At 37.7% G+C, this 26,919-nt stretch overlaps 3 protein-coding genes across 4 annotated transcripts; 2 read left to right on the plus strand and 1 right to left on the minus strand.

The window, feature by feature from the left end:
- Window positions 1-1,493: 1,493 nt before the first annotated feature.
- On the minus strand, window positions 1,494-25,380 carry LOC106421484 (C2 and GRAM domain-containing protein At5g50170). Of its 2 annotated transcripts, XM_048769477.1 has the most exons (10): window positions 25,120-25,380; window positions 24,792-24,862; window positions 3,929-5,137; window positions 3,647-3,829; window positions 3,160-3,443; window positions 2,931-3,047; window positions 2,586-2,848; window positions 2,309-2,483; window positions 1,926-2,198; window positions 1,494-1,838 (listed from the first exon to the last, which is right to left on the minus strand). In XM_048769477.1, exons 2-10 carry the CDS (start codon window positions 24,838-24,840, stop codon window positions 1,629-1,631), a joined length of 2,763 nt encoding a protein of 920 aa, XP_048625434.1. In that variant the 5' UTR covers window positions 24,841-24,862; window positions 25,120-25,380; the 3' UTR covers window positions 1,494-1,628. The 2 variants fall into 2 exon arrangements, with proteins under 2 accessions (XP_048625434.1, XP_013717776.2); XM_013862322.3 differs by lacking the exons at window positions 24,792-24,862; window positions 25,120-25,380 and adding an exon at window positions 5,545-13,567.
- Window positions 16,830-17,957, plus strand: LOC125593204. Its single transcript, XM_048769479.1, has one exon. The coding sequence runs from the start codon at window positions 16,998-17,000 to the stop codon at window positions 17,877-17,879; it is 882 nt and encodes a 293-aa protein (XP_048625436.1). The 5' UTR covers window positions 16,830-16,997; the 3' UTR covers window positions 17,880-17,957.
- Window positions 18,092-20,264, plus strand: LOC125593205 (neurofilament heavy polypeptide-like). The gene has a single exon (XM_048769480.1). It carries the CDS (start codon window positions 18,240-18,242, stop codon window positions 18,843-18,845), a length of 606 nt encoding a protein of 201 aa, XP_048625437.1. The 5' UTR covers window positions 18,092-18,239; the 3' UTR covers window positions 18,846-20,264.
- Window positions 25,381-26,919: the final 1,539 nt, after the last annotated feature.

Below are 26,919 nucleotides of genomic sequence, written 5' to 3' on the forward strand. Positions count from 1 at the left end.
AGTAGATTTTAAGGTTATTTGATAGATTTTTTTTTGAAATTTTAAGATTTACAAACTATTAAATTATAAAATATTAAACATACCATACATGAATAGATCCAAATTGTTATACATGAAACTGCATATCTAACTGAGAAGAGAACTTAATGACACTTAGTAGAATCTTTATTTATCGTTTATAATATAAACTAAAATTGAATTAAAACTTATAAAAACGTATATTTATAATCATGTATAAGAATATTATGACGCTTAATTCCGTTTATTCATTTATCATAAATATAAATTATAAAATTATTTAAAGTTTATAAACAAAGAGATGCCCTTTGCTTTCCCAAAAGTGAAGGGGGTTTGGGGCTTCGGAGCATCTCATCATGGAATGAAATTTTCAGCTTGAAGCTTATTTGGTTCTTATTCTTCCGATCTGACTCTCTTTGGGTGGCTTGGTGTCTCCAAAAGTATATCTCTAAAGGATCTTTCTGGTCTTTAAACGAAAAGAACTACTCTATCTCATGGACCTTCCGGCGCCTTCTTAAGTACCGAACCATGGTCCTTCCCTTCCTCCGCGTCACAGCAAGACGCTGCCTCTTGGGTTATTGGCTCATCCTCTCACTCCCGCTTTTCATCAAAGCTTATGTGGAATGTCATTCGGCCTCGACAACAGTCGCTCATTAGAGCTAATATTGTCTGGCACACTGCAATAATTCCCAGGCACTCAACTAATGCTTGGTTGTTCCTTCTCAACAGAAATCCGACTTTAATGAGAGTCAAGTCTTAGAATTCTGGTACTAAAACTACTTGTTTGTTGTGTGGTCTTCTTGATGAGAGTAGAGATCACTTGTTTTTTCACTGCATTTACTCTTGGACCTGCTGGAGTAATTGTGTGCTTAAGCTGGGATTTGTTATGGTTCCAAGAAATTGGGATAAGGTGATTTACTGGCTTTTTCATTGCCTAAGAGATCCCCTGGTGATATGGCTATTTATCAGGTTTGGGCTGCCGTTCTGTTTGAGGTTTGGAAGGAATGCAATAGACGTTCCCGTGATGGTACCACCCTTCTAGAGGTCGTCTTGATTCGCAATATGCGCATGGTTAAAGATAAGGATATTGCTCTTTTCAATAAGGCCACTCGCTTGGTGCTGACCTTAGTTTTGGCTCTCCAACTATTCTCTGATGTAGAGTTTGTAAGTCTCTTGTAGCTTTTTTCTTCCTTTTCTTCGGTATAAGGCCTCTTTCCTTCTCTTAGTTTGTGATCAAACTTTATTTTTCTTATTTCATATGAAAGCTTTTTATAAAAATAAAATAAAAAGTTTATAAACAACAAAATCAAATATTTAATAATTATTATGATTTGATTATTTTGTAAATATTTATATTTTTGAATGGCAGAATCACCAAGTACAGATGAAATATAAACCTGTTAATCGAATTGTGAGAATGTAATGTTACCTCTTAGGGTGACCAGATTTAGAAAAAAAAAAAAAAGACTTTCCAATGGGAAATTCGAGTTCTTATAGCTATTTTCATTCTTACTAATCGTTTATACATTAGAAACTTTGGTGTCACAGGAGGGGAGTCACATGAACAGACGAGTGAAGGCGACAAACTAAAAAACAAAGTATAGTTTTAGTCAAAGAAGTGTCAAAGACGAATTTGCAACAGATTCTTTCTGGAACAAATCAAATATAACCTTCAATCGATTCCTGAACTTCTCCATTATACTTTTGCTTATCCTCTGTTCAAACTTTATTGGTTTCAGCCACCGGATCCTCAAGTAGACCTCACACTTGCTTGTTTTACAATCAACTCCTGCTTTTTTCACTTCATACCTTAGATGAACCTATATTCATTATCAGAGTCATTTACTAATAGGCTATGAAGTGAGACTTGTTATAAAAACCAGAGGAAGAAGAAGAAGAAGTGTTACGCGAAAATTGTCTCCAAATGGAACATCATGAAGAGCTACAATGTCATTTAAGATCCAGCCTTCATCATTTGGAGCTGTAGATTTCTGTTGTGAGCAGGTAACTCCGCCCCCAAACACAGAGACAGTGTGATTGTATTTGTAAGAAACCCGTCTTTCGTAGATCCCCGGTTTTTTAGACTCCCATGTTGTGCTCGCGTAATTGAGACATCCAGATTTCTCCATGATCTTACGCTCCATTTCTCCTCCACCGAAGATCTTCATAACTAATTCTACCTGTAACAAATGACCATATACTATGAATGGGTCAACACTGCATTGTTGCATGTACTCTACAAAAATGTATAAAACATGAAATAAAAGATAAAGGAATGAAAAAGATATACATCGCCAGGTAGATCACATGCGTACACCTTTGACATCTGTAACGGATCGGCATCTGAAACAACTGCAACATCTCCTGGCAAGAAGAAAGGATCTGACACATCTGATTCTTCTTCTGCTATATGTGCTCTTTGATCAACACTTAACGTCCTCGTTTTCCACAAAGCCATGATTGTCCTGTCATTTTCATGTATAATTAAAATAGCTACCAACTATGAACTTTTATCGCTGTCGGTTTGGTCAGGTTGTTAATCTTGCAAACCAAATTGCTTTGAATACCTGCTAGTCGCATCAAATGAGACAAATGACTGGAAATAGAACCAAAGCCTTCCTTCCTCATCCTGAGATTTAGCCCCATGCTTTGCATCAAGACCTCGGTTCTTTTTCAGAATAATGAGCAGCAAAGGGCTACCTAAGGAAGCAAGAGTTGGGGGGAGCACTTGGATGTCATCCATATCTTCCCAGAGAAAGTAAAACTTTGTCTTGTGTCCAAATATATTAGAATAGAACGCCACAATTCTAGCCGACAGAAAGAGCTTGCCCTGAAAGCATTGCATGTCTTAGATTCCATTAGCCAGCGTTTCTTAGATAATCAGCCAAAACGAAATGACAATAAATCCAAACCTGCACAGGGAGTTTTCTCTTCAAGTAACATGTATATTCTTTGAGAAGAAACTCTTCATGGGGCAAACCAAACAGTTTCTGGAAAGCGGAGTTCTTTTGTGGCGACCGAATGTTCAACTGTCAACACATAAAACAAGGGATCAGACATAAGAATTTTTCGAGCAACCACATCGAATTGCAAAGACTGGCCATTTAATGATACTTCCCTACAGTAGATTAACGTGTTCACCTTCTTTCCGACTTCCTTTTCCACCTTGCTCAAGTAATCCTTCATTGTTTCAACACCGTTCTTGTTTTCCAGAAAAATTCTCAGCTGTAATTTTGATTGAGACGCTTGAGCATGATGACCAACTAAAGGAACACACAAGTCCGCAAGTTCATCCGCTGTGAGTTTCAGGAAATTTATCTCCGCATGCCCAAGGGAGACACCCTGGTCAAATGGACCATCGAAATCAAATACCTCAACATCTAATACTGACGGTGGTTCCTCCATTGCATCAAATTCGATCACCTCTGCAAAAACCAAACCATGAATTATTTTAGTGGCATGGTGGCAATAAAATAAAAGGAAACAGAGTAGAAATTAAAGAGACGAAAGGAGATGCTGGAATTTCACTAAAACTGAAGAGGAATAGACAAGAGAAAACGTTTTTTTTTTTTTTTTTTTTTTTTTTTGACAAAAAAAAAAAAAAAAAAAATAGAAAAAGTTTTCCTACCATTCCACTGAGGATCCTGTGCTTGAAGTTTGACAGAGCTTGTTCTTGTTTTCCCATTGCAAGTGAAAACAACATAAGGATCAAAGAGCTCTGTTGCTTCCACCGAAGCCAAATTTGTGCCCTTAATTAGAGCTATTGTCAGAATCCATCCCTTACCATTAGCTTTGCCTCCTTGGTCTCTTCCTAAATTTTGAAAAGTAAAAAAAAAAAACTCTTAGGTAGTTGAACTTTTAAAGTAAATAAAAGTATTGATATTATTTTAAGAGAGAAACTATAATTCACCTCGATGCAGTCTAGCTTGTATAAAGTGGACTGTCATCATATAAACACGCTCCAAAAGAAGAACTAGTGTCCCACTAGAAAACAGCTCCCCAAAACTATCAGGTAAATCAAGACCATAGAATTCAACTCCTTGGATTTTGCTGGGCTCACAGTGAAGCATATGTACCACAACATACACAGACAACAGAACTGCACAGACGACAGAGGAACTCCAGAAGTATAGAAAAGCTGATTTCAAATCTGTCTTTTGCTCTGACTGCACTGTTGCTATGACCTGCTCCTTGTCCAATACAACAGCCGGATCAAGAGTTTTGTAATTCTTAGCCAAGAGATCAGAAAATTGCTCAAAACTCTCTTTCAGCCCTTGCCTAGCACCTCCTTCAATCATACCTTTCATTATAGTACTTTGGCTGAATTGAATACCCCACGATATAATCAGCCGAGAAGATTCACCAACAGCGTTTGGCTCCGTTACAGGTTCAATCTTGTAAAGCAACTCTACTTTAAAGGTGTTTCCATAAGGAACATCTGGTGTACTTACACTTACAAAAACAGCAAACTGATTCCCACTCGCTTTCCGGTAAACTTGACTCTCTGTAGCTTTTCCTGCTTTGACCAACTTTGTTGCAGGTCTCATGTATGTGACAAGCCGTGTTAGACGAGGAGTAATATCTTCCTGAATCATTGTCCAAGGCCCTTCCTGTACATCGGTTAAACTTTGAAGTTCAGCCAACTCTTTCCTAAACTGGGAATTGGGCGAGAAGAGAAATTTGTTAAGATCAGAAGGTGAGACTAAATATTTCTGATCGACAAGAATTCCCCCAACAAGATTCTCAGGCATTTCTTCTATTTCTCCGTCGCTAGACTGCATCAGATCAAGGCCTTCTTCAAAGCTAGTACAAGTAGTAGCAGCAGAGGAGCAAGATTTGTCTGTGGCGTCCTCATAATTTGAGGTTACACTATCTCCTGCTGGCTCATCGTTGAGTCTCTTAGAGATTTCCTCTTTCTTATGAAAAAGCTTGTCAATCTGGTTGACGAGATTCTTCATAATGTGCTTCCCATCATGGTGTTTACGCCGTTTCCCTTCTTTAGCAGATCCTTGGACTTCTTTAACAGCCTCCAAGGTCACATCCTGCTTATAAGGGAGAACTTTTTCATCAGAGGTACTTTCAGACTTCCCTTGCAAAGACATACTGAGAAGGATTTTCCCTGGAATACAAAGGAAAAAAAAACAGCTTATATCAGAAGATTTACATATGCACACACAGATACAGAGAGCCCAATGTCTATAAGGAAAGCTAGCAAACTCAAAGATTTGATGATTCAGGTATCTCTTTGTAATAGCAGAGAAAGCTTCTTGATAAACAGAGACATTCTCCTAAACAAAGCAATTTATAATATCAACACATTCTCCTCATGTGTTCATAACAGCACTCAGAGAAACCTCAAGATGAAAATGATTATAAAACACATTCTCAAGTATGATCCAAAGCCAACAGTAGACTCAAATTCTCACCGAGAAAACACATAATCTATAAGCATCATTCATGATTAATAAAACTAACTTTTGTACTCTAAATGGCTGCGCAAATCCAACAGGAGAATCAGATACTAACCACATTCGATGTTAACGAACTTGCCATCACTGGGCTTTTCAATGACGAACCACGTCGGCAACAGCGTCTGATTCTCTTCACCGGCGACGGAACAAAGCGGAATCCGAACTTTACCAATCAAACCCGTGGAGACATCAGACTGATGATGATGATCTTGGTCATGATGAAGAACAGATACAACAACATCGTCACCTTCATCAACAGCGCCAACTCTGAAAACGAATTCCTCATGCCAGATCGGATTGGAAGTACCTCTGGAAACTCTCGTCTTGGACTTGTGTTTCCCAACGTGAAGCACGACGGACGTCTCTTGAACAGGCAAATCCTTCGCTTGTAGGACGTACACGTAAAGCCTCATCGTGGTTGATCAGAGGTAGGGAGAAGTTGAATGGAAGAGCGGAAGAAGAATAAGAGAGGGGAAGTTAAAACCCATAAAGGGAGGAGATGAAACGTGGGAGAGGAAGAGGGTGACACGGAAAGGAAAGTGATGATTGGGATTTTGGGATTATGGGTCGGTTTCAGAGATTCGGCAATTTTTGTTGGTCCGTCAGCAAGTTTTGCTTTTTTTTTTTTTTTTTTTTATATATTTTCTTTATTTCTTTGCTTTGTGTTCAATGCTTAGCCTAAAACCGTTTCAGCTTTAATGGAATTTGAGGAACACGTTTCTCAAGCAACATTGCACTTTTTTTCATTTCTTCAAGATTGTGCCTTTTAATTATATTGAATCGTGTGAACTTTGTGTTCTCAGATTTGTTTCCTTAACGAAAATATTATTAGGCTTTGTAAAAACTCTTGTTTTATGCTATGATTTTAGATGTGTCGTTAGAGTTTTGGCTTTCCAATTAAATTTGTTTCTAAGAAACTATTATTCTAACAATTTTTTTAGGAATATCTTACTAAATATGTAAAATATCTTTCTAAATTTTAGTTATATATTTCGAAAATAAGTATAATATATTCTTAAAATTGAAAAATATATTGACAAATATGTATAATATCTTTACAAATTTAGAAAAACTTTCATAAATGGTTATTTAAATATACATTCTTGAATGTGAATTTAGGAATACATATTTAAAATATACGTATATTTAATAATATATTACTGCATATGTATAACATTTTAAAAAAAGTTTAGTATGACATTCTTAAACTTTTTTTTGCTAAATTTTTTTTTAACCTGGTTGAATTTGGGGGAGTCAAAGTCCGCGAATGGATTTTTTTCCCACGGCTTTCAAATGAATCCTAAAGCATAGACACATATTCGCGTTAGATGATCAGAATAATATCACTTAGAGCATTTCTGATGTACACATCTATAATTTCCTTTAAAATAGAGATTTCTATTATAAAAGTGAAAATGCTCCAATGTATGCCTCTATAATAGAGTTTCTCTATTTTAGAAGAAAATATAGAAAAAAGTTACTTTTTACCTCTATATTTAAGGGTGAAAATAGGATATCTCTATATTTTCTCCTAAAAATAGAAGAACTCTATTATAGAGGTATACATTGGAGCATTTTCACCTCTATAATAGAGTTTCTCTATTTTAAGGAAAAATATAGAGATAGAAAGAGAGGTGGGTTGGAGATGATATTAGTTTTATGTAGCAGGGTGATAGCGCGTGAAATGTGTTTGCATCTCAAGCCGTCCACTACCACCCAACCACAAGGTCCCGCTCGACATTCTTAAACTTGATATCTAAATTTTACAAAGATACTATGCATATTTAAATATGGATTTAAGTCAAGTTTATCAAGAAATATTTTCCTAAGTATATACACACAAGTTACATTAAAAAAACTAATTTATATCGATATGAATCCATTTTTGAATTTTGGAAATTTAGTTTTTATAAATTCACGAAGATATCCTGCATATCAATAAAGTCTCCCAAAATTTTCTTAAGAAAAAATAATTTCGAAAAAAGAAAATAATAGTAAAGAAAAGTTTTATTTTTGAAACAAAAATTGAAAAATATATTCAAAAATAAATTTTGAAAAAGATTTATGTTTGATTTTAATATTTTGATGTTTAATATTTAATTATTTAATAAATAACTAATTTTTATAAATGAGAATATAATTTTCATTTACTTCTTTAATGAAACTTAATTTCTTCAGTTTAATTTTGAGAACTATTTATGGAGCAAAAACTAAAAATGAATTACTTAGAAAATTCAACTAAATAACCAGCAAATTTTTATTCTCATACTAGCCCACGAAAATTTAAGTCACCAAAATAAGTTTGGGCATGAGTTTATTTTACTTCTGAAACAATCTTCTTTCTCAAATTAACTGTTCATAAGCTTTTTCACAACGAACTTTTAATAATGCTCAAATTACCCTAGAACAACTTTACTATCTCAAATAATAGGTTCAGTTGTAGTAATTAAGGATCAAATCCATAAAGAACGAGGGAAAACAATAGACTTAAATCAAATATTGATTAAGCTGGACAATATATTTTAAAACAATAAATAAATCAGAACGAAGCAGACTAATTGGTTGGTTTGTTAACGATCTATAATATAATGAGGCAGTTGCTTCATTCCTGAGCTGCCACGTCAGCAGGTAAGTGGGTCCCACTTTTAATAAATGTGAAAAAGTGTCATAATATAATGAGGCTGTTGCTTCATTCCTGAGCTGCCACGTCAGCAGGTAAGTGGGTCTCACTTTTAATAAATGTGAAAAAGTGTCAAGCATGTGGTTCGAACCCGAGTTATTGAGTAATAAACACCAACATTTATATCACTAAACTAAAGGATACTTTGTACATTGATGGCCGAAACTAATATATATTTATGAAGGTCGGAAACCTTTGCTTCTTCGGTTTTCTCTGTGGGACTCACACTTAATTTTTTTTATCTAATGATTTAATAAATACTTTATAACTCACGTTTTGAAATGAGCTTCATTAAAAAAAGGTCCAATAGACTTCTTTGTTCTGTAAGTGTTCTCTTCAATAAAATTTTAGGGCTTTCGATTTTTCATCATCGGTTCATGACTCATCTAAGAAACACAGATTGGCTCTTTGAGTTCCATGAATCAGTTTATCTTCTTTAGTCTCTACATCTCCCCATCTTTAATAAATTCATCATCGGTTCTTTTATTTTGCCTGATAAATCATGATTGTGTGGTTTTAATTTTCTTTGGTCATCCTTAGTTTGCACCCTTTGATCTAACCAAGAAGAAGAAGAAGACATTTGTCGTTCATGATGCCATCGAGGACTTAGTTGAGTCACACGGGAGGCATACTATATGTTGCCTAATTGTTCAAGAAGAGTTTATGTGTTGTGAAACATATTTGTTTCTTTTCATCAGTTGCTTTGTTTAATCTTTTTTCCTGAAAATAATGATGGCTTTGACAGTTCATTTACGGGAGCCAAGAAGTAAAAGAAGAAGAAGCTAGTGAGTGTTTGACATTTTCTGTCTTCCTGAGTTTTTTTTCCTATTCAATAAACTTAGATTTTGAAGATTATGTACCTCACATTCTTTTTATTTTGATGGTTGTTAGGTTGAATGAAGATCATTGAATAAAGAAAAATGTCGATGTTCCAGAAGATTTGGAGGGTACTTTATATTTCTTTCTCTGATAATTCTAGCGACATAAATTTGAACCTTACAGAGGGTATATTGCAGAGCATCCTAATGACGAGGAAGAGGTGGGGGAATTGATCTGCACCAGCAACGTTACCTGTGGGAGGGAAGTGACATGGGTTACTTATACGACGAGGTAAGCATATCAAGATTACCTTACTAGCAGAGTTCTTTTGCACAGCTATTGTCAATGGAATTAACACTTGAAATTGATGGTGCTATATTTCATGTTCCAAATGCTAACGCAAGCTTCAATGTTGATTCTCAGCTTTAACATGCCAAAATCACAATGCAGTGGATGTTGTAAGGTAATTCAGTAGGTACACATGTTCAGTTGAAAAAAATTCTAAACTGTATTTATGCATCAAAATTATCATCCGTAACATAATAATGTGTTTTTTCTGTGCTAGGAACCATTTGTAAATAAATGTCTCGAATGTATATGACTGCTGAGTTTGTTGTTTTTGACAGTGAAATCACTAAGCTTGCAATGTGTCAGGACAGCAAAAGCATCTCAGCTGATGGTTAGCTTTACAATTTCGTTGGTTTCTTTTTCCTATTATGTTGGATGAATTATTTTAGCTAACAAATATCGCAACAGAGCGCTGGCAATAATTCTAATAGATTTATATATACATTTTGAATTGGAAGTTTGGTGAGAACAGGAACAAGCACTTCTATCACGTTATTGGACAGTTATACGTCATTTCAAGAGAATTGATTTCTTATATTTCTCATAATCAGTAAGATTTTAACTGTTTTGTCTACTTTGCATTCATACTTCATTCTCCATCTAATTTCTCGGTGTTACTATATAATGATCAAGTCATTTTCTGCACAAATAGGTAAGCGGGGATGTTACGTTGGGTGCTTGGTTTATTGGGCTTGGCTATACAAAGTCTGTTGTGACTCTAAAAATTTTACCTCATTTAACATTGATTCTGGTTCTTGGGAGAATTGCAGATTGTGAATGAAAGGCACAAACATGGAACATATGTGTAGCTGTGTTCGATTCGACATGTAGCGGTATCTGCAGATCCGCTGATCCCATTGTGGAGGTTAACATGCAATGTGTTGACCTGGAAATCATTATTTGGAAGCTACATTTTGAGGCCTTTCCTCAACATATAAATAGACCATAGACAGAGTTTAATATTTATAATACTCAGTGATCATGGAGTCTGCAGAAAATAGTCCTTTTGCATGTTCTATATGGAACCAAGAGATATATCCTTTGTATGATGATTGTATTATGATAGCTACTAACATAGGAGATGACTAGAGAAAGAGAAATGAGTATGAATCTCTTATATGGGTAGCTTTTGTAAACATATTTGGGTTTATTAACAGTTGTAACATGCAATTATGTTTATAGTAAAGGAAACCCGTCGCAGCGTCAATAACAAATGCGCCTGTTTTTTGGTTGTTTGGGATTGAAATAGTTTATGGGTTTTCTAAATCAATATAATTGATTTGACTAAAGCTATCTTGGATGACAAAAAGAAGGATTGCAAGTTTATAACTTCTACTTTAGACTTTAATTTCAACTAAATTATAATCAGTCTTTTATCCATATCATTTTAGTTATAAACGTAAGGATTTATTAGAATAAATAACAGTTTCAACAATATTTAATATGTGATTTAATAAACAAAAGAACACGTACCATTTTTAGGATTTAAAGAGATTGGAGACAATAGTTAATGAATAAGAAAAGAATACGAAGCAGATGATGAAAAATGATTCGAGCAAGTTAGTTGCAACACTGAGCTAAGCGAGATAAAAATATCAATCAATAAAGAATGAAAGAAGAATGAGCAGGGTTAAGTTATTACACAAGCCAAAACTAAGACAAATCAAACAAAATAACGTAAAAACAAATGTAAACAATACAAGAGGAGAGGGTGAAGATAAAATGCATTGAAAAACTGAATGCTATATTAGTAAGCAAGAGGCAAAAAGAGATTAAATTGCAAAAACCCAGCGCCTTAGCGCGGGTAACGATCCCTAGTATGAGAAATAGCTAGATTCAGGGTTCATGCAAACATGATTATAGTGATATAGAATGCATAAGATATGTATGTGATATTCTAGAACTTGAAGTCTAATGTATAGATATCTAGCTTTCGCATGCGAGTCTAATAAATTATCTAAGTCCAATGTTCTAGCTATCGCATGTGAACACGGAATGAGTGTCGATCGTTGCTACCTTTCTAGCATCGATCGACACTTCCTTAAACCAGTTTTATATTCATATTTGATAGGTTCACTAAACTTCATAAACCAGCTTCTAGCAAGGATATTGGTCGACACCGGAAGCTTGGCCGATATCATCTTCAAAAACACTCTCGAAAAAATGGAAATCAATCCATCCGAAATCACCCAAGATCCGAGCCCACTAGTAGGACTCTCGGGGGAAGCTACCATGACTCTCTGCATGATCAACCTCTCGGTTAAAGCCGACAGCATGACGAAAATCGTGGAGTTCTTGGTCATCGATCGACCCATGTCGTATAACGCGATCGTGGGAACTCAATGGCTGAATTCAATGCAACCAGTCCCATAAACATACCACATCTGTCTCAAATTCCCAACCATTCACGGAAATGAGACCATCTGGGGAGATTGGAGAATCTCGCGAGTCTGCTTCGCTGCAGAATTAAAGCGAAAAAACCCATCGGTGGAGGCTCCGCCTAAAAAGAAAAAGAAATCGTCTGCCATTGACAACACCCTAGAACAAGACGAAAATGAAATCTTTTGGCAGTCACGCGTAGCCAAAGCCTTGGAAGGAAAATGCGAGCCGGCCTGCGAGCCCGTTGTCTCGGTATGCTTAGACAAAGTATTCCCAGATCGATGTGTTGAAATTGGCGCGAACCTGAGCGAGTCTCTGAAATTCGAGCTCATAGCTTGTCTGAAAAAGAAATTGAACACGTTCGCATGGGCCGCGGAGGACATGCCAGGGATTGATATCAACATCACATGTCACTAGCTCAACGTCGACCCGACTTTCAAACCTGTCAAACAAAAGAGACGAAATTTGGAACCAGAGAGCGCTGGTGCGGTTAACGACGAGGTTGAATAACTCCTCAAAGTCGGATCCATAACGGAGGTTAGGTATCACGACTGGCTCGCTAACCCTGTCGTTGTCAAAAAGAAAAACGGAAAGTGGCGAGTGTGCGTTGATTTCACCGATCTTAATAAGGCATGTCCAAAGGATAGCTTCCCACTGCCACATATCGATCGCTTGGTTAAAGCGACAGCTGGTAACAAACTTTTGTCTTTCATGGACGCATTCTCCGGGTACAATCAGATCATAATGAACCCCGACGATCAAGAGAAAACCGTATTCATAACTGACCGCGGCACTTACTGCTACTGGGTGATGCCGTTCGGTCTTAAGAATGCTGGCGCAACTTACCAACGACTCATCAACTGTATGTTCTCCGAACAAATCGGAAAAACAATGGAGGTGTACATAGATGATATGCTCGTAAAATCCCTTGAAGAGCGAGATCATATCACTCACCTCCAAGAATGCTTCAAAAGACTAAACCTACACAATATGAAAATCAACCCCGCGAAATGCAGGTTTGAAGAAGCATCGGGAGAATTCTTGGGGTATCTCGTCACCTTCCGCGGAATGAAGGTCAATCCAAAACAGATCACCGCGTTGATCGAAATGGTGTCGCCAAGAACAAAGCGAGAGTGTAGAAATTGACCGGAAGAGTCGCAGCACTCAACCGCTTTATCCCGCTGTCAAGGGATAAGTGTTTGCCTTTCTACGACACCTTGAAGGGGAACAAGAAATTCGAGTGGACCGAAGAATGCGAAAAAACTTTCCAATAGCTGAAACACTACTTGGCCACTCCCCCGGTGCTCGCAAAATGATACTACTCAAATTACCCTAAGGAGTGATTTATACTCTCTCAAATAAGAGGTCGAGTTGTAGTACTTAGGGATCGAAATCACAGGGAGCTAGGGAACCTAAGAAATCTAATATGATTTGTTAAGCTAGATGGTTTTAGAGATTTAAATGTAAATTGCAGTTTTATATTGAACAAGTGTTTGTTCAATTGATTGGTTGAGGTTTTGGTGCTTAAAAAGGAAATAGTTAGACTTAGGTTTTTTATTCAGAAAACTTGAGATTATAATCCTACAGATGTCTAATGAGTTGTATGCATGATAATGTAAAGCTCAACTACTTAGTCAACAATTCTATCAGCTTTCGCATGTTTAGACTTGTCTATTAAATAGATCTGATGATCTCAACTATCGTATGTCGACCAATTAGAAAATGTCGATCGATGATCCTATACGGATATCGATGCATACACATTTCGCTCCGTCGATCGATTTTTCAATAATGATATCGATCGACGCACTTCTAGTTAAGCTTTATGCGCAGGTTGAATGATAGCTTACTAAGCTCACTAGATCAGCTCTCGCCTTACTCATAGCAAGAAACTTAGCTCAGTTAGAATGTTTTCAGGATGAGAATGAAGCTCTTGCTTTTATCTATCAATCCTATGGCAAGTTCTAGGTAGCTAATCTAGAGACAAACATTAATGAACAATCCTAATGACAATTACCACAACTCAGCAATCTATAGTTGGGACTAGTCCCTCATAGCCTATTTAAACCCTAAAATCTAACAATTGAACTACTCAGACATGGCTAAGCAATTCATAATAGCAGTTAGGTAAGAAAACTTCATTAGAATAGTAAATAGATATTAATGGAGTTCCAATCACAAATTATAACTTTGGATCTTCTCTCCAATCTATCAAAATCCTAGAAAACTTTGCTGTGAAAATAATAAAATAAGAAAAGCACACTTTGCTTCTAACATGGTGGCAAAGCTTATATAATTAGGTTTAAACTTGTCAGGGGTAATCTTGTAAATTGGTGAAGACTTGGGCTTCAAGTCGGCTGTGACCAAACGGGCTTTCTGCGCTCTTCGCTGTCGATCTATGTCAAGAAATGAATATCGATCGATTATTCCTCTCCAATATCGACCGATGGTCGAGCTCGATGGTCATCTCGGGTGCTTACTCCAAATATCTCCAGAATGCTCCAAAATCATCACTTATCTCCAAATCACTCCTGATCTTATAAGTATAATAAATAGACTCTATAATATAATAGTTATTAGTAAAAATACCTATAAACCATGGATGAAAATGGGTCAAATACATAGTCTATCAACTCCCCCAGACTTACCATTTTGCTTGTCCTCAAGCAAAACAAACAGGCAGTCTCTTTGAAAGAAGTTTGAAAACAGCAGGGACTCACATGATTTAAAACTTGGAATCATAACCTCTACAATATTGCAATCCACATCTAAGAAGTCCTAATCACAAAAGCACATTATACCATATCCTAGCTTAGCAACCAAATTCATCTAGCCAACAACTTAGCAAATCTTGTCTGACATTCCCTTCTACCAACCTCATTTCTTAGCAGAAATAAAAGTGTAGGCTTTACCTTGGAGGTATCGATCATAGGATGCAAGGACTTTCAAACAAGTATCTGGACCTTTAGGTAAACATTAGTTCATATCCTCTCTCTCTACTAATTTTCTCTCTTAGTCAAAATCTGCTTATATTAGCAAGATCATTGAATAAGATTGGACAGGCTTCCATGAATCAAGCCTTAATGGTGGTTGCCACCAAGTCTTGTTAACTTCTTTTTGACCTATATCCTAGGATTATTTGTGATGCAAGCCTTAATGGTTGTAGCCACCAAGTCCTGTTCTAATCCTTTACCTATAGAATTCTTATGAAATAAGCTTTAATGGTTGTAGACACCAAATCCTGTTCGAATTCCTTCCTAATAAATCTCTAATAGTTATATATATATATATATATAATATTTTTTTTTAATTATCTATATTTCGAAAATAGAGAGAGAAAGAGTGATTAATCTATCTACACAAGGCTTTACCTTCCAGACTTGTTTGAAGAATCTGATTCCATGCATACCAAGCCCGAAGATAAGCAGTTGTGTCAAGTTTAGTGTTGGAGGTCAGCTTTGGTTCCTTCAAACAATCTCAGCAAGTGTGAATAGTTGACAGGTTGATCTACTTTAGTACCACTACAAGAAGTATGTACATTCTTAGCTCACGAAAAATGCTATAGTAGGGCTTTCATAGCGTTTTCTCATATGGTATGTCATCGGCAGCCATCATAGGTACCCCATCTACGATAGTATTTTTTTTTTACGCTACGTAATGTGTAGATATGATAGCAATACTTAGATGATGTTATCAACATAACTGTAACACTATTTTTTCGTTACAAAATGATTACAAATCATATTTCTTGCTATTATAGGTCCATCTACAATAGCAATGGTATATTGCAATAATATTTTTTATTTATAACATTGTAAAATGCTGTGAAATTATTGGTAAAATTTATAATTAGAAATAAAATAATTGAGATTACACCAGAAATAATTATAATTAAAAATAAAATAAATTTTATTTATAAACTAAAATTGGTTTACAAATAAATTTCAGGTTATAAAACAAAACAACAATTAAAAGAATCTAAGTAAAATCAGAAAAAAACTAGGGAAAATTGCCAAATATGACTCACAACTTGATTTCAAACACAAAGGTTAACCCAAATTTGAAACAAATGCAAAAGTAACCTAAAAGGCTATTGAAATTACAACCAACCCCTTGTGAACAAACAAAAAAACCAAAATTTTTTTACGTTTCTAACCCCCGTAAGTCGTCTGCCCAGACGACTTTCCAGTAAGTCGTCCAGACGACTTTCCAGGAAGTCGTCCAGACGATTTTCCAGTAAGTCGTCCAGACGACTTACCAGAAAGTCGTCCAGACGACTTATCTGGACTAGTTTTACTTAGAAATAATTTAAAAATTTTGTAAAAAATATTTTGATAAGCGAAAAATTGAAATCATGTAATTACCATATGTTTTAAGAGATATAAATTAAGATATAACAAAAGTTAATTGTTTTCAACATAGATGAGTGAAAGTAGTGAGTCATGATATTCTTTGGTTTAGGTTTTGCCAACATATGTTGTAGTATTGTATGTGTTCTTAGGGTTAGATTTTGGAATGCATAAATGTTTTTTTGAAAACTTTAAAATTTACCTAAGTGTTTTAATTCTGTGTATATTAAACACTATTTAAGTATAACTACGGGTTTATAACGTGGTTAGTTAGTTAATTTAGTCAATTTAGTTTAGGGGTTAAATTTAGGGTCTGGGACGACTTACTAGTAAGTCGCCTGATGTACAGTATTCAACAGACGACTTACTAGTAAGTCGTCCAAACCGGACCAAACCTTTAATTTTACAATGTACTTTTAAACCTAACCGGATTATTTACCGGCCATATATAAGGTGTTTTTTTTTTCACTGTTTATCGAAAATCAGAAGCCGTTTCTCTCAAAGGCGATTTCGAAGGCGATTTCCGTCGATTCTCTCTAATCCATCGTTCTCATCGTTCTCATCGTTCTCACCGCCGGTTATCTCTCCGCCGTTATCACCGTCGTTCTCACCACCGTTCTCACAGCCGCTTCCTCTATTTAAGATCCGAGAGGAAACCCTAGCGCGCATTCTCTCAGAGGCGTTTCGTTGAACTCCGCCGCCGGTAAGTTATATCTCTTACTGTTGAGTGATTGATTGAGGAAAAGATGAACATAAAACTGGAAGTCTTGGAAGACTTATAATTAAGTCGTCTGGGAAGTCTTCCAGCTGGAAGACTTCCCAGACGACTTAATTATAAGTCTTTCAGCTGGAAAACTTGCCAGACGACTTAATTATAAGTCTTTGATTGTTTGAGATGGTTGTCTTTGATTGTTTTGCAGGCAGACAAAAAAAATGGAGATGCCAGAACTCTCCCGTAGGATATATACATTAGGGGAAGAGTCCCCCGCAGTGCATAGCATTTCGTATCATACTTGTTGGACGTTGCATGCTGCTTTAAAGAAAGCTCTTCATGATGACGAATTTGAAGAGCTGAAGGAGTCGAAGTTGGGAGTTTTCATCAAGTTCCAAGAGCTGGGATTTGATTGGGCTTCAAGGCTGGTTCACTACATGCTCGGTTTCCAGCTGGACATAAAGAAGAAGTATGAGCTGTGGAGTCTCGTTGGTCCAGAACCTGTGAGGTTTTCACTATTAGAGTTTGAACACCTCACTGGTCTAAACTGCGAGTACATCGAGGACCTTGAGAGACCTCACTCTGTTGTTACAAAGGAGTTGACTTCTTTTTGGGAGATGCTGGGAGTTCATGTCGAAGCTGGGCCATCTACTCAGGAGATAATAGCAGCACTTGAGAGATGCGAAGGGTGGTCTCGGGATGATCGCAAGCGGCTCGCGTACCTTGCCATTTTCACTGGATACATTGAAGGGAGAAAGTATTCAACCCCTACACGGGTTAGTCTGGCAAGGCTAGTGATGGAGCTAGAACGGTTTGAGAATTATCCATGGGGGAGAGTCGCGTTTAAGGTGCTGATGGACTCTGTGAAGGGCAGAGATATTTCGGGTTGTTACACTATTAATGGGTTTGCGCAAGCTCTCCAGGTCTGGGTGTACACAGCTCTTCCGGAACTGGGTGCTACTTTTGGTAATCCTCTCCCAAACAATCCGTCTCCCCCGATACTGGCTTACAAGGGTCGCAAAGGACGCAAACAGTTTAAAGAGGCTATCCTCAGTCAGGTATTTACTTCAATCTGGAAGACTTCGCAGAAAACTTATAATTAAGTCGTCTGATAAGTCTTCCAATTAGACGACTTAGTAGAAGACTTATAATTAAGTCGTCTGGAAAGTCTTCCAGCTGGATGACTTAGTAGAAGCCTTATAATTAAGTCGTCTGGGAAGACTATCCAGACTACTTAATTATAAGTCTTCTACTAAGTCTTCCAGCTGGAAGACTTTACAGACGACTTAATTATAAGTCGTCTACTAAGTCGTCCAGCTGGAAGACTTTCCAGACGACTTAATTATAAGTCGTCTGTGAAGTCTTTTCTTTCCATCTTTCTTAATCCGTCAAATATCTAAGTTCATATTTTCTATTTACTGCAGACTAGGGTGATCAACTTTATTCAAAAGGACACTGGTGAAATGTTTCCAAAATGGGAGTTTGATGTTGAGGACCCGCTCGCGGAGAACATAATTAAACTCATGTTTGTGAAGAAACCGTGGAAGTGGACCATGGATTGCTGGGAAGTCACCGGTACTTGGGTCAATACAAAGTCGGCGGTTGTGAGTCCAGCGAAGAAAAAGGTAGTGAAGGAAGACAGTCCAAGACCTCGGAAGAAAGCTCGTAAAGAGGCACCTGCTGAAGCTAGTGAAGAGGCAGCTGCAGAGGCTAGTGAAGAGGCAGCTGCAGAGGGTAGTGAAGAGGTGACTACGACTGTTGGTGGTTTGACCGAAGAGGATATTAAAACTATGTTCAAGGACATAGCTGATGCCATGAGGGAAGGGTTTGGGACGTGCCTTAAGGAGATCAAGTATCTGTCGGAAAGGGTGGAAGCTGTGGAGAAGAAGGTTGGTATCACCACAAAACGGAAAGGGACATCATCTCAAAACACTACCTCTCCACCTAAACCGACGCTCGAACCCGGGGTTAATAACAAATCCTTGGATTTTATATATGTATTTTGTTTCATGTTTGAAGACACTCATTGGTTATTATTGTATAAACCCATCTTGTATATTGCAGAGTGAAAGTGTCAATGGGATGAACGCGGGAAGGAAGAGCTTGGCGGAGGATAAAGGTCCAGATATGCCCGCAGCTGTGCCCGCAGATGCTAGTTCCTCGGAAGATAAAGCTCCAGAACCGAGCCTTGTTCTATTGGACAAAAATCAATCCACTGTTTCAGATTTGCAGAAAGAGGATGCTAGATATCTAGAAAAGAAGGATGCTGCTTTGGCACTTTGCCGTGCAAAGAGTGATCGAACAAGGAAACTTGTCCGATCACAGAAATCTCCTTATACGGCAAACAGGACGGCCAGAGTGATCATTTCAAACAAAAATCTTTATCCAGGCTATAATCCTTTTGCACCAATTGACAAGAATAAGTTGAGGGAGCTCGCTGAGTGGTTGAAATCTTGTCCGTAAGTGTTTGCTTTTCACATAATAGCTTGCTTTTTACATAATAGCTTGCTTTTCCCATAAAACCTGATTGCTTTTCAACATTTTGTGTTTGCAGTTATTATAGAACAGCTCTCGATAAAAAACCACGTAAAAGTAGAACTTGGTGGTATCAAATCCTCCGAACCTCCCTAGAGTGGCTGGAGGACTGTGTAAGTCTTCTGCTATGACGTAGACAACTTACTTGTAAGTCGTCTGGTAAGTCATCTACGTAGAAGACTTACCACTAAGTCGTCTGATATCTTCTGACTTGTACTTTATTTTATATACAGCATATTGATGCTTGGATAAATGTGCTGAGGAAGAGGTACAACGCTAACCCACAACATTTCAGGAGCGAGAGAATGTGCTTCCTTGATCATCTCTTTGCTCAGCAATGGAGATTCAACTTCAAGGATTTTAAGGACTCGAAGTCCGATCAAAACGGTTTAGGAAGAAGACTCCCTGGTGGGGCGTGGAATTATTATGCAGGCACTATACCATCATTTTGCCAATCGAACAAGATTTGGGGGACGGATATTGATGATATCTATGCTCCAGTAAACTTCGCCGACAGTCACTGGATTGCTATTTGGATATCGATCCCTAAGAGGCACATAGTCGTCTTTGACAGCATTTGTTCCAGTATCTCCCCAGAAGAACTCGATGTGGTAATGGAGCCTTTTCTCTACATGGTCCCTTATCTGCTTGTTGAGTGCGCTTCCTCAGACGAACTACGTGCCCAATACAGCCTGGAGCCATTCACATATGAGAGACCGACCAATATACCTCCGGCCCGAGCTGGTGATTGTGGCGTGTACACTCTAAAGTACATTGAATGTCATGCTCTTGGGATCGAGTTTAGTAAAAAAGACTTTGCTAAGGCCAACGGGAAGAGTATGAGGGATAAGATGGCAGTGGATATATTTCAAGAGCTTCCTGACGCGCATGAGTTCGAAAACAAGGACATGGATGACATCCTGGGTACGTATGACGGGTGATAAACAGGCCACTTTAGATGATTTTGTATGATAGATTAGGCTGATGTGTGTATTTGAACTTGATCCCTATTTGGTATTTGAACTTGATCCCTATTTTGTAACTATATTATGCGCAGAAGACTTACAGTTAAGTCGTCTGGATGACTTAACTATAAGTAGTCTGGAAAGTCTTCTGAGCAGTGACCTTTTGTAACTATATTTCGGATAATATAAAGGGCAAGACCATCTCAAATTTGTTTGGTAGTGCAATTTGACAAAGAAGTTGACACAGATAAGTTCATAACACAAATTTTTAGTACATAGACTGAACACTGGACGACTAACTTGAAGGTCTTCTGGAAGAAAAAACTCTGGACGACTAACTGGATGACCTTCTGGACGACTTAATTGAAGGTCTTCTGGAAGACTAAACACTGGACGACTAACTGGATGACCTTCTGGACGACTTAATTAAAGGTCTTCTGGAAGACTAAACACTGGACGACTAACTGGACGACCTTCTGGACGACTTAATTGAAGGTCTTCTGGAATACTAAACACTGGACGACTAACTTGAAGGTCTTCTGGAAGAAAAAACCCTGGACGACTAACTGGACGACCTTCTAGACGACTTAACTGAAGGTCTTCTGGAAGACTAAACACTGGACGACTTACAATGTGGTTTCGTATGGCCAGTTTCCTTGCATTTTGAGCATCTATAAGCCCTGTGTTGCTTCTGGGGTTTGCGTCCTCTCATCCTGGATAGCTCCAACCAAGATTGCCATCTTGATTTCTTCCGGAGGAAAGCATGTGCGTTCCTCAACTTGTTGTCCAACACAAGGATATATATTCTCTGAGTATCCTGCAAACAGAAAATCCTTTGAGTACACTAGACATACAAGTGTGGAGATATGCAAACCAACAGATGTTCCAGCAGCTATAGCATGAGAGCAAGGTATTTTCTCCACTGCATAGACACCACAATCACACTTTCCATGTTCCAAATCAACCACACAGTCCATTTTCCCACCTTTCACAAAGAATCGCCATCCATCAATTGGTTGTACCGTCATCGTATCTGCTATCTCCGATCGAACAGCAAGCAAGTATTCAACACCTCGACTATGTTGAGTTGGGAGACTCAAAGCATCTTCTCTCCTTTTCCAAAACCACTTTCCTAGCTTCTCCCTTATGAACTCCAACAGGAACTGAACCGGAAATCCTCTAGCTCGCTTCAGAGCGGAATTAATAGATTCAGCGATGTTGCTTGTCTTTATGTTGTACTTGTCCCCCTGACAATAAACCCTTGACCATAGGCTGACGTCAGCATTCTCCAAATACGTTGCAAGGTCCGGGTTTGCACTCCGTATCTCAGCCATGTACCGGTCAAAATCTGAAACCGTATGAGCATAAGCAGCACCTTTCACCAAGTACAAGAGATGTTTCCCTTTATACTTTTTGACAATGTTATCTTGAAGGTGATAATAACATATTCCTCGGGTTGCCCAAGGAAACACCTTATCACACGCACTTTTAATGGCCGCGTGCCGGTCAGAGACTATCACCAGAGGCTGCTCATCAGATACACAACTAGCCAATTTTGTGAAAAACCATTCCCAAGAAGGTTCATCTTCAGCATCTACGATCCCAAAAGCCAATGGAAATATCTGAAAATTCCCATCTTGTGCGGCTGCAACTAACATAACACCTCCATATTTCCCACTTAGGTGAGTCCCATCCACCACAATGACCCTTCTCTGATACTTAAAACCTTTGATAGAAGCTCCAAAAGAGAGAAATAGATACTTAAATCTATTGATAGAATCAAGTTCTATAGCCGTGATAGAATCGGAATTTGCTAAGGAGATTTGCTCGAGATATGATGGCAGACGCGAATAACCATCTTCTGCTAATCCTCTCACCAATGTTTGTGCATATAAAAGTGCTCTGTATGAAGTGGTGTAATCAAGCGTCATGCCAAACATGTTCTTCATTGCATCAGTGATATGCTGCGGATTCAACTCATCAATGATTCCAACACGATCAATGAAAAGCCTACCAACATACTTCGGAGTACAGTGTCTCCGCTGAGCGAGTCGGTCTCCCGCTGAGCATGTATGTTTTTCCACATACTTTGTTACCCAAAACGTGTTTGTCCCATGTTTCACACTCGCTCTGACCTTCCATTGACAACCACTAACCGGACATGTTGTCACAAGGAGAGTTTTCGTTGACTTGTATATTCTGAAGGAGAACCTAAACCTCACTGCTGTCAACCGCAGCTCTGAAAGCAGTGCATCCTTGCTAACAAAACTCTGGTTGACATAGATACTGTTACCATTCGATCTTCCTCCTTCAATCTTTTCGATATCTTCAAAACACATATCATCATCTTCCTCATCCTCATCTTCAACCTTTCCATAAACACAGTAATCCTCACCATTCTCGTCCGCTTCAGCAACAATAGAGATACCAGCATCCTCCTCCCCATCGTCCTCATCCCCATCGTCCTCCTCCCCGTCATGATTTTCATCTTCAACCAAATCATCATCATCATCTTCAAAACATTCATCAGCTTCATCATCTTCCCTGAACTCTGAAACCGTTTCCACCTTGCTACGGCTTGATACACAAAGCCGTACTCCATGCGTTTTGGTTATCTCGAGCAAGTTTCGAACTTGTCTATCACTTGTAACATGAATAGGAGGGGTGTCTGGAGCCTGCATCATTTCTGCTGGTAATGAGTAGGTTATCTCCACAGATTTTTTGCTCATGTCCAGGTTATAATCTTCTTGAGCCATTGCAAGAAGTTCAGCATGTGTCGAACCTTCCCCCAAAAAAATGATTCTCGCTCCTTTGACATTATCAACCACAAAATCCCAACGACAATCATTCAACAACCATTCTCCATACACTGCATGTAACTGACGCATCATCTACAAAAATTCAAAATAAAACACATTAGTAAACATAGAGAAAATGAAAGTTTACTAAACATTGACGCAGACGACATACCAGTAAGTCGTCTGGAAGACTTACCAGTAAGTCGTCCAAACAGGTCATTTTTGCAATTGAATTTAAATAGGACGACTTACTTGTAAGTCGTCCAGCTTTGTTTGTTAAAAAAAAAAACCTAGACGACTTACCAGTAAGTCCTCTAGGATAAATGGGTTAGTTTTGCATTTGACCGAATTGTATCAGATATTTGACTTTTCCGGGACGACTTACCAGTAAGTCCTCTAGGATAAATGGGTTAGTTTTGCATTTGACCGAATTGTATCAGATATTTGACTTTTCCGGGACGACTTACCAGTAAGTCATCTCAGGGAAAACAAAAATTTTAATATTTTATTAAAGCTAGACGACTTATTTGTAAGTCTTCTCAGGTTAGTTTGCAATTCGAAAAAGAAACTTATATATTTAACTTTACCCAGACGACTTACTTGAAAGTCGTCCAGGCAGACGACAAACAAGAAAGTCGTCCGAGATAAGCAAGGTTTGACCATAATCTAGGAATTAAATATGGACGACTTTGCTTATCATGGACGACTTTCAAGTAAGTCGTCTTACTGGACGACTTCCGCGTAAGTCGTCTGGGATAAGTTAAATTTAAGTTTTATTTTCCAATTACAAAAGTAACCTGAGACGACTTACGGATAAGTCGTCCAGATTTAATAAAATATTGAAATTTTTGTTTTCCCGGAGAAGACTTACTGGTAAGTCGTCCAGGAATAGTCAAATATCTGACACAATTCGGTCAAATGCAAAACTAACTCATTTATCCTAGACGACTTATCAGTAAGTCGTCTAGGGTATTCTCTAGTTCTTTTTTTAACAAACAAAGATGACGACTTAAAAGTAAGTCGTCCGTTTGACCAGAAGACTTACCCGTAAGTCTTCTACAGCCAGACTACTTACGGGTAAGTCTTCTACACAAACAGATCTGGAAAAAATTTCAGTTTCATACCTTAAACTAGTGAGATGACTTCCTTAGCACACAGAGTCTTCTCCAACCACCCACAATCTCAAACGAAAGTAACCCACCAAGAATAGTATGCTTGAATGGCTCTATAAACCATAAAAAATTTTGAATCAAAAGCTTGAGTTTTTTGGATGAATATGGAGGCAAAGTGAAAGAGATGTTGTTTTTAGTTCATAACAAGTGAGAAAGAGAGAGCGTAAATCGATTTTAGGTGCATTAAGAGCTTCAAATTGGTTGTTCATGGTGGTTGGGGTATTGATCACAATGGCAATCTTGTAATTACTTGATGATGAGGGTGAGAGAGTAAAAATATCATTTTCGGAAAAAAAAAATAACAAAAATGTGATGGTATTTTCGTGAATATCATGAACTTGTGGGGGTGAATAGGGCAAAAGAAAAATCCAAGAAAAGCATGGGTTAGTTTTAGGTTTGACTTTGAGTTTTGAGTCAATCTTGCAAAAAGCCAAAAAACTAAGCCATAACTAAATTCTTCGTATTCTTCTTCTTTTTCTTCTTCTTGTCGATCCAGACGTCCACCACACAGTTCTTCCACAAAAAGAGATGGTTGAGCGATTTACCTGTAACTTTTGCAGTAAAATTCCACCCTTCAGCATCTGTGATCACCATTGTAGTGAACTCACAACGCTTCCTGCAGAAAATATCAAAAAAAAAAAAAACGACCATGACTAAACTAAGAGTATGGTACACAGAACTCGACAGTGATTAATGGACATTACGCATCAGATTGCAGTGACATCTTAATTAAGATCATGAAGCTAGGAGTAAAGCAAGAAATTCACATAGCTTTTCTCAATCAAAATTGAAATCTTTTTAGTAATCTAAAAACACATCATAATCACTCTTATATATGATTTAACTTCAGAGAGTGAGAGACAGAGAGGTGACCAGTGGTGATTTATTCTGGCTGGAACAAAGAACACACGGTTCTGAGAAGCGATATGGTGGTGACGAGCGATGGTGGTGGTCGTGACGAGCGATGTGGTGGTGGTGGTGGTTGTGACGAGCGACGGTGTCAAAAAGAGGGTGGTCGTGAGGCTTCAATCGACCTTCTCTATTCTCTCCGTCTCTCTAGCTTCTCTGACTCAACGAGATCTGTTCAGATCTGATAAAGATAATTAAAAAAGAAAAATAAAAAATAACAATTAACCTCAAGCGTTGATTCAATCATCCAAGGGTTCAAATTGGTGATCCATGCCATAAATAATCCTAACCAATAGAAAAAAGGGTGAGGATAGATAGAAGATTGATTTTGGGCCTTTGATCCAAATCAATCAATGGTTCAAAAAAAAAACAATACAAATTATTTTTTATATATTTATAGTTATTACAAAAAAAATATCTAAACATTAAGGGGGGCTTATTGTACTAAGGATTTGGAAGAATTCTGGTTTTTGTTCAAATCTCTCCTTATTGTATCTAATATTTATAAAAGTTCTATCAAATCCACCCTTATTGAATTAATCATTCATTCAAATTCTTTCAAATCCCCCCTTATTGGAAAACAAGGATTTCACTCCTAATATTTATCAAGAGTTATTTGGAATTATTAGGTAATTGGTTTTATAGACAAAATTCACCGGAAACAAATACCATCTAATGAGATGGTATTTCAAAATAAATAAATAAAACATTTTTTTTCATCTTCTTCGTCTAATCTACGTCGTCTGTCTCTTCTTCATTAGCTTTGGTCTTTTGACACTGCCAAGACTAGATATATTTGAGTGTCAATTTTAATTCGATGGAGGAGTACCAAGTGCAGTTAACTATGGCGATCAACATCTTATCATGATCCCAGAGAATGCACGTCTCAGCTTGAGTCGATGTGCGGATTGCCCTTGGGTTTGTCGTTAAACTTATGTCACGTGGAGGATTCTGATCATTTGATTATCAGGATCATGGGTTTAGAGGAATCATGATTATCATAAATCTCAAACTTTTTTTTCATCTCTTTGTGTTGTTGTTCATATCCAGTTTTGAAACCATCCAAGTTACCACGACAGAAGTGGAGATTCTGGTCATGCAAATGTATTATATCCGTGCACAGTGTTGAGGAAGTCATAATCGTGTGAAACAACAACCAAAGTATTCTTCCAGCGACATATACTCCTCTAACCAGAGAACCGCTCTAAGGTTGAGATGGTTGGTGGGTTCATCAAACAACAAAAGAGTAGGTTGCACAAAGAGAGCTCTGGCTAACGATATTCGCATCCTCCATCCACCACTGACTTGACACCTAGAACTAGGCTAAGCCACCTAAACATCCTCTTATGAAACATCAACACCCATGAGTCAAGACCTAGGACACCCGAGCACGTCCATAACCAGATAATAGCATTGCACTAGAAACTAGACCTAGAACGTTTGAACACTGGTCCAACATAACTTGTTGCTGAAGGAAAGTCTGGAATAAGAAATTGCTTCAGATGATACATCATGTGGCACTGAACGGCCGGGTGCGGGTCTCTCAAAGAGATCACCCGTAAACACATCACCACCAAATGGGAGAAACAAAGACCAAAATAACCATGGAAGAGCAACAATAAAGAACTTTGATTTTTTTTTTCCTTGTACAGTCTATTCTTCTGCATGATATGATCACACTTCAGAAGTCCTAAGTGAAACAATTGTTATATACAAATCACGTTTGGTTTGCACTTTTTTGTATCATTGTTTGGGCTTTGGTCA

This window comes from Brassica napus, chromosome C9 (genome assembly GCF_020379485.1).
Source record: "Brassica napus cultivar Da-Ae chromosome C9, Da-Ae, whole genome shotgun sequence".
NCBI lineage: Eukaryota > Viridiplantae > Streptophyta > Magnoliopsida > Brassicales > Brassicaceae > Brassica > Brassica napus.